Source organism: Rhinoderma darwinii, chromosome 1 (genome assembly GCF_050947455.1).
Source record: "Rhinoderma darwinii isolate aRhiDar2 chromosome 1, aRhiDar2.hap1, whole genome shotgun sequence".
Taxonomy (NCBI): Eukaryota; Metazoa; Chordata; class Amphibia; order Anura; family Rhinodermatidae; genus Rhinoderma; species Rhinoderma darwinii.
Window position 1 is genome coordinate 553,172,349 of NC_134687.1, and position 17,103 is coordinate 553,189,451.

At 41.7% G+C, this 17,103-nt stretch overlaps 1 protein-coding gene across 3 annotated transcripts in view; it reads left to right on the top strand.

Moving 5' to 3' along the window:
• The window catches only part of FCHO2 (FCH and mu domain containing endocytic adaptor 2), a 135,949-nt gene that overhangs the window by 44,515 nt on the left and 74,331 nt on the right, over positions 1-17,103 (top strand). For all 3 annotated transcript variants that reach the window (XM_075838085.1, XM_075838094.1, XM_075838102.1), the window contains exons 3-6: positions 1,822-1,896; positions 2,011-2,152; positions 2,249-2,401; positions 6,369-6,473. In XM_075838085.1, the coding sequence (XP_075694200.1) occupies positions 1,822-1,896; positions 2,011-2,152; positions 2,249-2,401; positions 6,369-6,473 (475 nt within the window). The remainder of the gene's footprint in view (positions 1-1,821; positions 1,897-2,010; positions 2,153-2,248; positions 2,402-6,368; positions 6,474-17,103) is intronic.

Sequence of the window (17,103 nt, forward strand, 5' to 3'; positions counted from 1 at the left end):
AGCTGCTCAAGGATGATCGTTGTTATAAAGTGACACGTCCGTATACATGTATAGTTCTTAGAGGGTCACACTGTAGTTAGAATTGGTTTCCAACTAGTAAGACATTGATATCCTATCCTTAGGATAGAACATCAATGTTTGAACTGTCAGGGGTCTGAGCCCGTGGATCCGCGCTGATCAGCTGAATGAAGGGACCCTATTGTCTACACAGGCACAGTGGCTCGTTCCTATGTGAGGCTGTGCCTGGTACTGCAGCCGGGTACCATTCAAGTGAAACCATGAAATGTAAACAATGAAGGGGCCCTTTTCGTTCTGCTGATTGAGGCCTTATAGGTAAGAATGTTTTACTCCCAGAAAGCCCGTTTACTCATAATGTAGTTTTTTTTTCACTATTTTTTTTTTTGTGTGATGTTAATTAGATATTCAATTAAAAGTGTAATTAGTGGGGGTCTGATTATTGGGCTGTTTCTATGTGTCCCATAAATTTTACTAGAGAGTAATCACATGGTGAGGCCCCAACTCTACCAAAAACTCACTCTCGGCAGGATGATTGTTCATGCAGTTGTAATTCCACTGATCTTTATAGCATGTGACTGTGGGAAAACCTCTTTAAAGAGGCTCTGTCACCAGATTATAAATTCCCTATCTCCTGCATAATCTGATCGGCGCTGGAATGTAGATCACAGCAGTGGTTTTTATTTTGAAAAACGATCATTTTTGAGCAAGTTATTAGCAATTTTAGATTTATGATTTGTTTCTTAATAGATAACTGGGCGTGTTTTTTACTTTTTAACAACTGGCCATTCTAAAGAGAAGTGTATGAGGCCGACCAATCAGTGACCAATCAGCGTCATACACTTCTTATTGTTCTAGCCCATTGTTACAGTGTGATTGGGCAGTGAAAGAAGCTGGGCTGGAACAATGAGAAGTGTATGACGCGGATTGGTCACTGATTGGTCAGCCTCATACACTTCTCATTGTTCCAGCCCAGCTTCTTTCACTGCACAATCACACTGTAACAATGAGAAGTGTATGACACTGATTGGTCACTGATTGGTCAGTGTTATACACTTCTCTGTACAACGCCCAGTTGGTAAAAAGTAAAAACTAAAATGGCTCATAACTTGCTCAAAAATTATTGTTTTTCAAAATAAAAACCACTGTTCTCTACATTACAGCGCCGATCAGATTATGTAGGAGATAGGGCACTTATGATCTGGTGACAGAGCCTCTTTAAGGTCAAAAGTTGGTATTATTTTTGCATTTGCACTTCCTTATAAGAATATATGGATTTGGTGCATACATAGAGCATCACATGGCAGCCATTGAGATGGACATTTTATTTTTATAAACAATTCTACAAAAGTTGCCAAATTTATGTTCATTACAATACAATGTTGGCATTATTATATCTTTTATCTGGAAGCCTTTTCTTTTCTTCATTAGTGATCTGGGTGATTCAGTGCCATATCCTAAAACATTTCATGTCTTTATGTACTTCATTATATCACTTGGGACAGGGAGTTGAAATCCTAGTCACCCATAATAGAGGTTTCGGTGCAGAATGTTTTATTTGGTGCGGTTGTAAAAGCTTTCCCCACTTTTCTACATACCTGATCACACGATTACCTGAAACCCAATGAAATCAATGCGCTATGCGGGTAGTAGTGCATGGACGTGCTGAGTCCTCCAGAGAAAGAGACGCTCCTTCTAGCTGCTCTATGCTCTAAGGATGGAGGTACCAAAGTAGCTACCCCAATTTATGTACTCAACGCCCTAATGGAATATTTGACTATGTTTTTTCTGTCTTTCTTTGTATAGATCTTCAATAGAAGAGTCTTACTCCCGATCAATGACGAAACTTGCCAAGTCTGCCAGCAACTGTACACAACTTGGGTAGGACAATTGTTGTGTGATTTGGCAGTTGTGTTTATTTTTCCCTTACCTGCTTTGTGATCTTTTATTTCCTATTTACAGAAGACTGAGATAAGTGTCTTTTCTGTGTTTTAGGACGTTCGGGCCAGTTTGGGATGTCTTCAAAACCTCAACGGAAAAGCTTGCCACCTGCCATCTAGAACTTGTCAGAAAATTGCAGGACCTTATTAAAGATCTTCAGAAGTATGGGGACGAACAGCTGAAAGCACATAAGAAGGTCGGAGTTGTGAAAGAGTGCATGGTTTTATATGCTGCCATTAAAAATTATTGGATGCTAAATACAGACCGTATTTTATTTGTTTATATCTGGCAGACGAAAGAGGAAGTATCTGGAACTTTGGAGGCCGTGCAAAACATACAGAGTATTACGCAGTCTCTGCAAAAAGCCAAGGAACTTTACATCATCAAGTGTGTGGAGCATGAGAGGTTGAAGAAGGAAGGAGCAGCTCAGAAAGAGATAGAAAAGGTAATTTGTTCAGGCGCTGATGCAGTTCTTACTAGAAATAGAACTGATAATAATGTGACAGAGCATCTACCAGATGTGGATTATAAACAGACAACATGGCTGCCTTCAGCAAGCAGTGGGCTGGCATTGATACTCAAGAAATAAGCTGCACATTTGTCACGGTTATAAAGGTCTTACCAGACACTATTGGATGTTTTTCAAGCACAATTTATTAGTTTTCATGTTTTAGAGGCTGTTAATATACATAGACGAGTCACTTTATTATGACCACTAGCTAATATCCTGAGTAACCGCCGTGTGCAGCACGGACGGCAGCTAGACGGGCTGGGAGTGACTCAATAAGGTGCTGGTAGGTTGTCTCGGGTATCTGGAGCCATGCTGACGGCTGTGCATACCACATTTACTGGAGGGTGCATGGGGGAGGCTCCATAGAGCGAACAAGACGATCAAAGTGGTCCCACAATTGCTCAATTGGGTTAAAGTCTGGTGAATTATGGGACCAGGAAAGTACTTGGAAGTCTTGGTCGTGCTCTTCCAACCACTTTCGGATATTTCTAGCTGTGTGACATGTAGCATGACTTGCTGGAAGCTTCCATCTGCCCCAGGGAAGATAAACCGCATGTATGGATGGACGTGATCTGCAACGATGGATTCATACCCAAATCGGTTCAGAGACTTCCACATGGATGAGTGGGCCCAGAGAATGCCATGAAAAAAATTCTCCAGACCATAACGCTGCCGCCACCAGCTTGTGTTCTTCCAGCAATGGTTGCAGGGTGTTTGTTCTCTGATGTTTATCGCCTGACACACCAAAGTCGATTGGTTCGATGAAGCCGAAAACGTGACTCGTCGTAGAAGGCAACCCTTTGCCAATCATCGATGGTCCAATTCCGATACTGCCGTGCAAATTGAAGCCTTTTATTCCGATGCACCTTTAGCATAGGAGCAGTGACCAGCCGTCTGCTTCGGAGCCCCATACACAGTAGTGTTAGCTGAACTGTTGTTTTAGACACACGTCTGGTAGCCCCTAGTTTATTTTCACGGTGAGCTGCGCCACTGTAGCTCGGCCCTCGTGCACCTTCGTAGCCAACGTTCACCTCTCACATAAGCACGTGGTGCTCTGCAGTTTTCATGTCGGTTATTCCCAATGGCGCCATTTGTCCACTCACGATACACTATCACCACAGCGGAATGCGAACAGTTCATAAACTGTGCTGTTTGAGAAATAATGCCACACTTGCCCCGAAAGCCAAAAATCATCCCTTTATGCAAATCTGATCGCCCCCTTTACCCATGGCAGCAACGAATGATGTGTGTTTAGACAGGCTATCGCACACTTTATATACCAACCAAGGCAGCCCACGAAACATCCCTCGCTCAATGGGCTATGCGCTGCCGATGTGGAAAGTAGGAGGTGGTCATAATAATGTGACTTGACTGTATATTTACATAAGTGAAAACTGTAACGCCTCAGTAATGGGGCTTGCCTGGTAGCAGTCGGTCATATCCTGATAAGTATTTTTTATATTGCATTTACTCCTAAAAAAGCAAATCCCCATTTAGGCCCCCTTCACATTACGTTCTTTCCCTAAGTTTAACGCATATGTCGGGAAAGCTCTTGACGTACATGCTAAAGTGTCAATAGGCCTCTATTACCCCTACGGATGGCAAAAGTGTGTCCTTTTGGCCTCGTTCAAGCTGTTTTTATTTTCTTTTTTTTTCCCCATTAAAGGCTATGTACACTTTTAGAAGTTTTTTTTTTGTTTTTTTTAAATTAAGTCAATCTTTGTCTTTAATCAATTTTCAAATAGATTTTTCTTATTTATTTATTTTTTTACTTTTTACGATACAGCTTCTATGTGTCCTGTATACATAGAAGCTTTTATATTCTCTCTCAGCCGAATCCGCTAGTTCAGCTGTACTAACGGTTCGGCTGAGAGCAGGTCTTGCGTGTCTCTAGACACACACAAGATTCATCGATCACATCTAAGTTCATAGCCATTTACCAGATACCATTGTAGTCTGAGCTGACGGATACCACTGTTAGGGTATACTCCCACGCAATGTTTTCAGACGGAATTTGGGCGTTTTATGCCTCGAATTACGCCTGAAAAAAATGTCCCTAATACGCCTACAATCATCTGCCCATTGCTTTCAATGGGAATTACGATGTTCTGTTCCCACGAGCCTTTATTTTACGCGTCGCTGTCAAAATACAGCGCGTAAAATGACGGCTCGTCAAAAGAAGTGCAGGACACATCTTGGGACGTTTTTGGAGGCGTTTTTCATTGACTCCATTGAAAAACCGCTCCAAAAACGGCCGTAAAAAACGCGAGTTGTTAAAAAAAAAAAAAACGTCTGACAATCGGGAGCTGTTTTCGCCTGAAAACGGCTCCGTGTTGTCAGACGTTTTTGCAAACTGCGTGTGAACATACCCTTAGGGTAACCGTCACAGCCTACATTTAATGTACACCGTAAGCTTTTCCAGGCGTATACATCAAATGTAGTACTATAACGTAATCTGAAGGGGGTCTAAATCTCTTTCCTTCAGTTGGCTTATTCTGTTAAATTCTTTTGTCTGAGGACAGACATTTATGGCATATCACAAGGATGCAGAGGTTAGACCCCTGCTGAACAGGAATTCGTGTTATATACTAGTAATATGCGATTTATGTCCGTCCTCAAACAGCCCCTTTAGATTTATTTCAGCAGTGTGTTAGTTATGTCTGTTTCTGGATGGCCACCAGTATGCAATGCTATCAAATCTCCCACAAGGGTTGTAACCCAACTTGGCCTTAAAGGAGCGGCTGTCTCACCACAGTCAACACCTTTCATATGGAAGCCGTCCGTTGCGCCTCCGTACTGCTCCAGCAGACAGCTGCTTGTGCCGAGAGAAGCTGCAGCCAGCAGGGGCCATATAATACACGGACGGCTCAAGTCTACCAGAGTGGCTCTGTATTCTATACTATTGAACTGAAACCGAGGGCCTTCCACTCTGTGACGTCCATATGGACAGGGGTGGTCTTCATGAGCCTATGCCTTTTAATGGAAATGTACCTAGTATTGTAGAAGTATGATTGCAGAGGATTGATCATTGTGTAGATACGTATATATGATTCAGGGTGTTGGAGAAGGTGGATGCTGAAACCTGTAATGCCACATGTTGGTTGTGATATAAATTGAAAATAACTGAGTCAAATAATGATGCCTGGACAGGACAAGGACTTCTATTTACTGATTTATTGATTTTCAGGATTACGGTCTATAAACTGGAACCTCACTGAAATTAAAAGCCCAATAAATCTGTTAGCCCCCAACTCCATAATTCCTTCGTCCCTTGATCAGACCTCTGCCATACCTGCATGTTAATAGATGACAGCAGGATCCAGCATAGTATATTTACATTGACTGTGCTAAACCCTCGACATGTGCGATGAGGTCACAGAAATGTTCAGCGTTCATCAGTTTTGTTTCGTAACGTCCCGATATGCGAGAGAGGGTTTAACCCAGCTAATGTAATCCTTGTCTTTCTGTCCCCACCCATGTTAAAACAATAGAGTTGTGAATTTGAGGTCACACCCTACTCATGCGCATGTCTGTTGACCATTGTGTAAGAATTTGTTTTTACTTGAGGCGGGGGTTATAAAATCCTTCCTTCCTTTTTTTTTTTTTTAGCAGAATACGTCTAATAATACTTTAGATCACAGGCCATTGATGTATGCTATTCAGGGTCTGTGGAAGGATGGATGGCAACCCCTATGGGCAGTGTAGTGTTTGCCATCAGTGGTTGACACCCAGCATCTGTTGGAGAACTAGATGAATAGAATGAGAAGGGATTGCACTAGAGGGGAGTAGTATTTTCTTCTTATGTATAATTCTTTTACATATAGAAGGCGAATCGGACAGACTAGACTTGCATAAGTAGCTTTACATATTTTATAGTTTTGCGTTTTTTAATTTGTTTTAGGCTGCAATAAAAGCCAAAAAAGCCACAGAGAGCTATAAGACCTGTGTGGAGAAATATGCTGCTGTAAAATCTGACTTTGAACAGAAGATGGCGGAGACTGCTCAGGTGAGAACATAGAACACTAAACACAAATCCTATGTGGAAGGAACAAAATCAGAGAATTCTGCTCAGCATTGAATATGGGAGATCTTTGTTACTTGTCTTTTAAAGTTTGAATCCACTTTGTTTTCATTTAAGATTTGTGGAAACCGCACATTATTTCTACTCGGAGATGAGTGTTCGTTCGTCTGAAGTTACATTTCTACAAATTACTTTTTTTTCTTTCTTTTTATTTAGAAAAATGTATTCATTACAAAAAAACACGCACTAAAAATAAGGAAAAAGAAGAAATAATTGGCAGAGTACATTAATGTACGTCCATAATCTGCAAAAGAACACCTCCCCAACAGACATTACACATAAATTTTGTCATTAAGAAAGAAAAATGTAGACTTCCCCCTCCCACAACATCAAAGACCACCCCACATTTAGGATAACGTTGTAACTGCTGACTGTCTGAGGTTTCAAAACAGCTTCTAGTGTTTGCAATAAATCAAGACGAGGAACTTAATTTTCACGCTTTTTTTTGCACCTTGCATATTGTCCTTTTTATTCCAAAAATTAAGTTTCCCAAAATACACATTTTTTTTTTAGTATACTTTTGCGCTGTTTTAGAGCTGCAGTTTCTATGTATCCTCTGTACACAAAAGCTGCAAAATGCTACTGTCTTTCAAATCCGACAGTAAGCTGGTGTGACAGCTTGACCGACAGCAGATCCTGTATGCCTTTGACACCTCATCTAACCTTAACCCCTTAGTGTCTAAGCCTGTTTTGGCCTTGTGGCACAGCCGATTTTTGCAAATCTGACGTGTTCCTTTATGTGGTAATAACTCCGGAATGCTTTTACCTATCCAAGCGATTCTGAGATTGTTTTCTCGTGACATGTTGTACTTTATGATACTGAAAACATTTGGTTGTTAAATTGAATATTTATTTGTAAAAAAACACCAAAATGTAGAGACAATTTCCAAAAATCTGCATTTTTCTAAATTTTTATGTATCTGCTTGTAAAACAGATAGTAATACCACACAAAATAGTCACTAGTTTACATTTCCCATATGTCTACTTTATGTGTGCATCGTTTTTTGAACGTCCTTTTATTTTTCTAGGACGTTACAAGGCTTAGAACTTTAGCTGCAATTTCTCACATTTTCAAGAAAATTTCAAAAGGCTATTTTTTCAGGGACCAGTTCAGTTCTGAAGTGATTTTGAGGGCCTTCTAGATTAGAAAGTCCCCATAAATCACCCCATTTTAAGAACTGCACCCCTCAAAGTATTCAAAACATTCAGAAATTATTTTATCTCTTTGGGTGTTCACAGGAAATAAAGCAAAATAGAGGTGAAATTTACAAATTTCATTTTTATTTTTTTTTACAAAATTTATTTGTAATATCGTTTTTTCTGTAACCCAGAAGGTTTTACCAGAAAAACACAACTCAATAATTATTGCCCAGACTCTGCAGTTTTTAGAAATGTCCCACATGTGGCCCTAGTGCGCTAATGGACTGAAACACAGGCCTCAGAAGCAAAGGAGCACCTAGTGGATTTTGGGGCCTCTATTTTTATAGAATATATTTTAGGCACCATGTCAGGTTTGAAGAGGTCTTGTGGTGCCAAAACAGTGGAAACCCCCCAAAAGTGACCCCATTTTGGAAACTACACCCCTCAAGGAATTTTTCTAGGGGAATAGTTAGCATTTTGAGCCCACAGGTTTTTTGCTAAATTTATTGGAACTGGTCTGTGAATATGAAAATCTACTTTTTCTCTGAAAAAACATACAATGTTTTAGTTTTTACAAGGAATAAAGGAGAAAAAGCGCCCCAACATTTGTAAAGCAATGTCTCCCGATTACGGCAATACCCCATACGTTGTAATAAATTGCTGTTCGGACCCACGGCAGGGCCTCAAGGAATTTTTGTTGGGGTATAGTTAGCATTTTGACCCCACACGGTTTGTGCAGAATTTATGGGAATTATACTGTGAAATTGAAAATCTAAATTTTTTCTAATAAAATGTCGTTTTAGCTCACATTTTTACAATAGATAAAGGAGAAAAAAACACACAAACATTTGTAAAGCAAACGCTTCTGACCACAGCAATACCCCATATGTGGTAATAAACTGCTGTTTGGACACACGGCGGGGCTTAGAAAGGACGGAGCACAATTTGACTTTTTGAGCTCAAGTTTTGCTCGAATGGTTTGCGGCCCCATGTCACATATGTAAAGCAACTGAGGGGCTAAAATAGTGCAAACCAGGCAAAAATGACCCCATTTGGGAAACTACAACCCTTGTGGAATTTATCTAGCGGTATAGTGAGCATTTTGATAGTGACCCCCATTTTGGAAACTGCACCCCTGAAGGCATTTTATTAAGGGGTGTAGTGAGCATTTTGACCACACAGGTTTTGTTTTTCTATTAGAAATGAATTCTCAGTGGATGGTACCAAAGTGAAAATTGCAAATTTCCTCAGGTATATGCCATTTTAGTGCACAATATGTTGTACCCAGTTCGTGCCACTGAAGACAAATACCTCAAACTATTAAGCGGGTTCTCCCGGGGTTGGGCGATGCTATATCTGTGGATGTAAACTGCAGTTTGGGCACGCTGCAAGGCTCAGAATGGAGGGAGCGCCATTTGGCTTTTGGAGCGCAGATTTTGCTTAGTTGTAGTTTTGTTTGGGGTTTTGCTGGTATTTCAGTTTATAATGTGGGGGCATATGTAATCTGTGCGGGTACATCAGGGCATAAGAGGGTATAATAATGGGGTAAATAAATAATAAGTCATAGATATGTGGCCGGTGTCGCACTGATAATTGGTGCCAGATGTTATCCACTTTTGGATACTCTGCACATTTTGCGTCACCATATTCTGAGAGCCAGAACTTCTTTATTTTTTTCTCCACCGGAGCTGTGTGAGGGCTTATTTGTTGCGGGACAATCTGTAGATTTAATTGGTACCATTTTGGGGTACATGCGATTTTTTTTTTTAAATTTTTTTTTAATTTTTTTTAATCACTTTTTTTTTTAATTTTTTTGGCAAGTAATATAACCAAAAACCAGCAATTCTGATGTTTTTCTTCTTTTTTTTTCACGGCACTTCGCCATGCGCTATGAATGACAATTTTACTTTATTCTGCGGGTCGGTACGATTTATGGCGATACCAGATGTGTATAGTTTTTCTAATGTTTTGCAGCATCTGCACAATAAAATCACTTTTGTTTCAAATATAACTTTTTTATTTTTCCGTCAAAAAAGCTGCGGGAGGGCTTGTTTTTTGCGGGACGGGTTGTAGTCTTTATTGGTATAATTTTGGGGTACATGCAACTTTTAGATCCCTTTTTTTTATTCTGATTTGCGAGGAGTAGTGACTAACAAACAGCGATTCTGAAATAGTTTTTAATTTTTTTTACGGTGTTCACCGTGCGGGTGTAATAGCGTGATATTTTTATAGTTCGGGTCGTTACGGACGTGGGGATACCACATATGTGTACTTTTTTTTTTTAAATGTTTTTCATTTTTTCCTATAATAAAATACTTATTACAGGAAAAAAGACTGTTAGTGTTTTTTAACATGAATCTTTTTTTTTTTTTTTTTTTACTTACAACATTTTTATTAACTTGTTTTAACTTTTTTTTTTTTTTGTCCCACTAGGGAACTTGAGGGCATGAAGCCCTGATCGCTATTCTAATACACTGCACTACCTACATAGTGTAGTGTATTAGAGCTGTCCGCTATTCACTGACAGCAAGCCTATTAGGCTTTGCCTCCCGGCAGGACCTAATAGTCTTCCGTACTAGGAAGCGATTGTTAGTCTACGGTTGCCATAGCAACCATTGGAACCCCCACGGGTGCCGATGGTTGCAATTATTTAAGGGGTTAATCTGCCGGATCGGAGCCTAGCTCCGCTCCTGGCCGTTAGCTTTTTGTCACAGCTGACATCGTGCTCTGACACCCGCGCCTGTGGCAACCATCATGGTTGCCGACAGGCTAGAAGACTCTTCGATGCAGCAATTGCTGCATCTAAGGAGTTAATCGGCCGGATAAGAGCCTATCTCCGGTCTTAGCGGTTACAGCGGGGAGTCGGACAGCCGATACCCTATGGTGATATCCCTGGCTCAGCTTCTGAGCCAGAGCGATCACATGCACCACCTCATGGAGCTGTGATTGGTCAGTTTGCTGTGACTGACCAATCACAGCGATCGCCGGCAGGAGACCGCTGTGATTGGTCCCCTGCCGTCTTACTGTGCCGATCAACTGTCATAAACAGTTGACGGCACAGTTCTATCACCTTGTCCTTTGACAGGGTGACGGTTTTAAGCCAGGACGCACCGGTACGTCCCGGTGCCTTAAAGCACTGCAATACAGGATGTACCGGTGTGTCCTGGTGCAGTAAGGGGTTAATACTAATAAAATCAACGTTAATCTACTATTCAGTGGAATTCTTCATGCATACTTCAGAGCCATATGCAGGAGGCTGTTTGTAGGCACACTGATTCTCTGGCTCCATACTTCTGCGTGCCACCACATGATGCCTTTTGCATGGCAGTTTAATTCCACATCCGAAAGAACATGATTATGGAATACAGCAGAGAAACACCTCGCTTTGTCTCTGTATAACATCCGAGGCTTTCACATAGTGGTGTCACATAGGAGTCTATGGGTGCCGTATTACTGTAGATTGTACAGAACAGTAATAAACTCGTGTGCATGCACCCTTAGGCTAGTTAGCGTGTCTCAATTAAAGCCCATCTGTCACATTAATGTCTTACCCTTTTGGTACACAGATGGCGCTCAAGCTTCTTCCCCGAATGCCTTTTACTTAAAGGGAACCTGTCACCAGCATTTCACCTATTAACCCAGCAATACCTGGTGGTAGTGGGTGAAAAATCATTTCTATATAACCTATAATTGTCTTCTTAGTCGGCTCTATAGCTTTAGTATTCAGTTTTTAGTGTTCCCACACCGTATGCAAATGAGCAGAAAAGTTATATCTTCGTTTGAAAAGTCATATCTTCATTCCTCAAGTCTTTCCGAGTTAACCCCGTCTCCTTACTTTTGATTGACAGCGCCTCGCCTTCCCAGCACACAAAATCCCGCGCTTGTGCATTGATGATCTCTTGTGGTGTGTGCTCATAAAGGGACACCGGATTATTACGATAAAAGGCGCGAAATGTTTGCAGACCGTTATTTACAGTCGGAGGAGGATTTTAGGAGAGCGGAAAACGGCAATGAACTTTTGATAGCAGCGGCCAGTGAGGGATAAGTAAAGTTCAAAAGGGGAAATGCTGGTGACAGGTTCCCTTTAATGTGGTAATAATAGCAGGGAAAAAGGGATGGGAGGAAACCTCCAGCTCACCAGCTTCACACTCCTGTGTTCGATATCGCCCGGATCAACCGCGACGGCTCACGGCAGGGAGCAGTAGCAAGAAAGAGAAAGGTCCAGCGATGTGTGGTATAAGTGGGGGAAACTCCGTTTCCACTTTATTGAAAAAAATATCGACATACAAATAATCCAACGAAGTAACGGAGAACACCAGGAGGATAACAGGAGGTCTTAGCCATGATTAAGAGCACAGCCAGTGCTTGAAACGCGTAGGCTCCATTTCTTGCCATTTCTAACCACCTTGTTATCCTCCTGGTGTTCTCCGTTACTTCGTTGGATTATTTGTATGTCGATATTTTTTTCAATAAAGTGGAAACGGAGTTTCCCCCACTTATACCACACATCGCTGGACCTTTCCCTTTAATGTGGCTGCAGTTGCGCTTGTTAAACAATGTCATAAAAAAAATGCGTGTAAAATCCTTGACTGCTGTGCAGTGATTGGGTTTTTCCACAGACCTTTCCTAGAACTTTTTCTTTCAGGAAAAATGCTGCAAAATCGAGTATTTAACACATGATTCTTGCTGTGCTTTTCCTCACACACAAAGCTCATTTTGCAAAAGCAGATAAGACTGGAAGCAGCTTGGCTTCCTTCACATCTGCGTCGGGACTCCGTTCATGGGTACCGCCTGAGCTTTCCGTCAGGGGAATCAATAGGTTTCCATTTGCATCACCATTGATTTCAATGGGGATGGATCCGATGTAAATGGTTTCTGTTTGTCCCCGTTGTTTAAGGGTTCCGTTGTTTTGATGGAATCCATACCGTAGTCAACTGCGCTATCCACTCCGTCAAAACGACACAACCCTTACACAACGGGGGCAAACAGAAACCATTTGCTTTGGATCAGTCACCATTGAAACCATTGGTGATGGAATCGGAAACCTATGGTTTCCATTTGGGTTCCGTTCATGGATTCCCCTGACGGAAAGCTCAGACGGTACCCATGAACAGAGCCCCGACGCAGATGTGAACGAAGCCTGGATGGTTTTACCTTTATCTAAACACATACACTCAGGAGGGTCATACAAATGAGTACTTTGTTTCTTGCGCGTTGCTGGTCTTGTGTGAAGCTCAGGCTATGTTCACATCTGCATTGTTCATTGCCGTTGTTCTGCTCCGTTATAAGAGCAGAAAAACGAAAATGACAGCAGTGACGGATCTATTATGGGTTTTCGTATTGGTTTCTTTCATTTTACCAGACAAAATATCGCTGCATGCTGCGCTATTTGGTCTTGCATTTTTTTTTTTTTTTACTGAATCTGCGATGCAGATGTGAGCACAACCATACATCGACCTAGTTTTTATTTCTTTAAAATCATATACTGAAAGTACCACCATAACAAGCTCCAGCAAAGCTTCTGTCCGTTTACATCTTGCTCGTGGACGTTTGACATACCTGCAGGGAGCTTGCTGCAAAAGACAAGACTAAACGGAGTACTGACATTGTTGGTCATTATTTCATGGCAACTGATCTGCATGATGTTACTTTTTATTTTTCCATTTACACAAAAATGATCTATTTAATTACATAGGCACTTTTCATGTGAGTGAAGCAGGCTTTTGTTGTATATAACTTTTTGTTTGCCCATATGTTACAGATCAGATGATTGCTGTTAAGATTTTACATACTTGGCATTCCTCTTGGTTGCCATGTGGCCATGTCTGGTACTGCAGTTGTACCAACACTGTGAAGTGACCACAATCAGCTTGTGGGGTGTTTGAATAAGAAGTGGGACTAATTTGTGAAGTATAAATACATATGTTTAAACTGGATACCCAACTTTAATTCTGTTTTTAACTCTTTCGCTGCTGTGACAATTTTCACACTTTTGACAAGTTTTCAACGTTCAAAATGTGCAGAGTTCACGTGAGATCACCTATCTATGATTGGTTAGAAGGATGATAACTTGAAGAAAAGTTCCTGTATCACTGGTAGGCTTGTACAGTTGAGGGATAACCGTAACAGTCTGTGAGCTTTCTTTATGCGGTAACTTGCAGCTGAAGGCAGTTCTCACTGTCTGGAACTATCCCCCACCTTCTCTTCACAACTGGATAGGGTATAGAGGCATCAGGCTCTGTAATTGGAGATGGGCAGTGAGCTCACTAGCCACCCTTAGATAAACCAGCCTCTTCATACTGCTCTATTGTCAGTTTTCTACACAGCTTCCCCTGTTATGTGTGAAAACTGCTTATCTTGGCCATGCAGTATAAGGAACCTGGCATTCTCTCTTTAATCATCTACCTACTTGTGATTACCAGTTTGAATGCGACTCGTATGGCCTTTAGATATTAACAAATAGGAAATCTAAAAAATCCGGACAAGGAATACCGCAGTGTTCCGCCTCTGGGGCCAACAACCGAAATCTGTCCCACTGCAGGCGAGATAAAGAGTCAACTACATTATTATGAATTCCCAGGACATGCACCGCCACAAACAAGGAGTTAAAGAGGCTCTGTCACCACATTATAAGTGCCCTGTCTCCTACATAAGGAGATGGGCGCTGTAATGTAGGTGACAGTAATGCTTTTTATTTAAAAAAACGATCTTTTTTCACAAAGTTAGGAGCGATTTTCGTTTATGCTAATGAGCTTTCTTAATGCCCAAGTGGGCGTACTTTTACTTTCGACCAAGTGGGCGTTGTACAGAGGAGTGCATGACGCTGACCAATCGGCATCATGCACTCCTCTCCATTCATTTACACTGCACTAGTGATATAGTTATATCGCTATGTGCAGCCTCATACACAAGCCCTAACATTACTAGTGTCCTGATAATGAATACGCATGAAATCCAGCCTGGACGTCATGTGTACTCAGAATCCTGACACTTCTGACTCCTTTTTTGTGAGATTCCGGCAAGTGAAACCAAGTCTCGTTTAGCTCCGAGATCTCGCGAGATTTCGTATCCGTTGCTGGAATCTCACAAAAAAAGAGTCAGAAGTGTCAGGATTTTGAGTACACATGACGTCCAGGCTGGATGGCCATGTGTATTCGTTATCAGGACACTGTAGTAATGTTAGGGTTTGTGTATGACGCTGCACATAGCGATATAACTATATCGCTAGTGCAGTGTAAATGAATGGAGAGGAGTGCATGATGCCGATTGGTCAGCATCATACACTCCTCTGTACAACGCCCACTTGGTCGAAAGTAAAAGTACGCCCACTTGGGCATTAAGAAAGCTCATTAGCATAAACTTAAATCGCTCCTAACTTTGTGAAAAAAGATCGTTTTTTTAAATAAAAAGCATTACAGCGCCCATCTCCTTATGTAGGAGATAGGGCACTTATAATGTGGTGACAGTCTCTTTAACATTTGTCATGGTCGGACGTAATAAAGTCAAAAGTAAACCAAATAAAGTTTGCCATTTAAGAAATATTTGAAACATTTCAGTTTGTAGGGCTAATGTACATTTTTTTGGAATTATCTAAATGAGTGTCTTGCTAAATTACTGAAAACTCAGGATCATTGCGATAATAACCCATCACCGTATAAGAGGTAAAATACGTACATAAGAATAGGTTCTCAAACCTCTTTATGTACTTCTTTAAACACTCATACTGTGCCACCAGAGCAACTCCTGTTGACATCAGTTAGGCAGCGGCACATTGAGCCAATAAGGCTCTGTGTGCGCCAGTGTGGCGTCATTAGGAGCCACCCGGCGGGCACCTCAACTAAGAGCTGCTAAGGGCAGAGGACTAATCCTCCATAGATATGGTGGAGGAGGAGGGAAACCTGTTTCTGCTGTGGCAGCACCCAGGTCAGAGTCCTCACAGGAGGTAGAACTGGAGGTAAGAAGATCTCCAGTAGAGGACGGCTCTGGTCCTTTCCCTGCACCATTATTCCCCTTCCTCAATTGTCTACTCTTCATTTATCACCCCCCCCCCCAGCCCCTGTGTGCATTGTCCAAAAGTGTGGTCCTCCAGGGTCATTTGGCCCTCCTCCTTGTCTGCTACTGACGTCATGACCTCCCTGCAGGGGGGGGGGACCTATCTCCTCCACCTCACCCTTTGCTCATGTGTTTTTATCTGGGTTCACAGGTCGTGGTAAAAATGTTTTGTTGTTTTTGTTTTACGAACCGGGGCAAAACCCGGTTTTTAAAAAATTGAGATCACGCTGTAAATGACCGGTTACAGCGAGATTACACTTGCTCTGCTGTATCTACCACAGAAACATTAACGAAGTGTTGGGATTGTCAATAGACATCCCGTGGAATGTCTATTCACTGCCTAAACACTTCAGTATCGTTAATGTATTCGTATAAGACAGCACATAGCGATGTAACAGGATCCCTATGCGCTGTGTAAATGAATGGAGAGAAGTGTATGACGCTGATTGGTCAACGTCATACACTCCTCTGTACAACGCCCACTTGGTCGAAAGTAAAAGTACGCCCACTTGGGCATTAAGAAAGCTCATTAGCATAAACTTAAATCGCTCCTAACTTTGTGAAAAAAGATCGTTTTTTTAAATAAAAAGCATTACAGCGCCCATCTCCTTATGTAGGAGATAGGGCACTTATAATGTGGTGACAGTCTCTTTAACATTTGTCATGGTCGGACGTAATAAAGTCAAAAGTAAACCAAATAAAGTTTGCCATTTAAGAAATATTTGAAACATTTCAGTTTGTAGGGCTAATGTACATTTTTTTGGAATTATCTAAATGAGTGTCTTGCTAAATTACTGAAAACTCAGGATCATTGCGATAATAACCCATCACCGTATAAGAGGTAAAATACGTACATAAGAATAGGTTCTCAAACCTCTTTATGTACTTCTTTAAACACTCATACTGTGCCACCAGAGCAACTCCTGTTGACATCAGTTAGGCAGCGGCACATTGAGCCAATAAGGCTCTGTGTGCGCCAGTGTGGCGTCATTAGGAGCCACCCGGCGGGCACCTCAACTAAGAGCTGCTAAGGGCAGAGGACTAATCCTCCATAGATATGGTGGAGGAGGAGGGAAACCTGTTTCTGCTGTGGCAGCACCCAGGTCAGAGTCCTCACAGGAGGTAGAACTGGAGGTAAGAAGATCTCCAGTAGAGGACGGCTCTGGTCCTTTCCCTGCACCATTATTCCCCTTCCTCAATTGTCTACTCTTCATTTATCACCCCCCCCCCCAGCCCCTGTGTGCATTGTCCAAAAGTGTGGTCCTCCAGGGTCATTTGGCCCTCCTCCTTGTCTGCTACTGACGTCATGACCTCCCTGCAGGGGGGGGGGACCTATCTCCTCCACCTCACCCTTTGCTCATG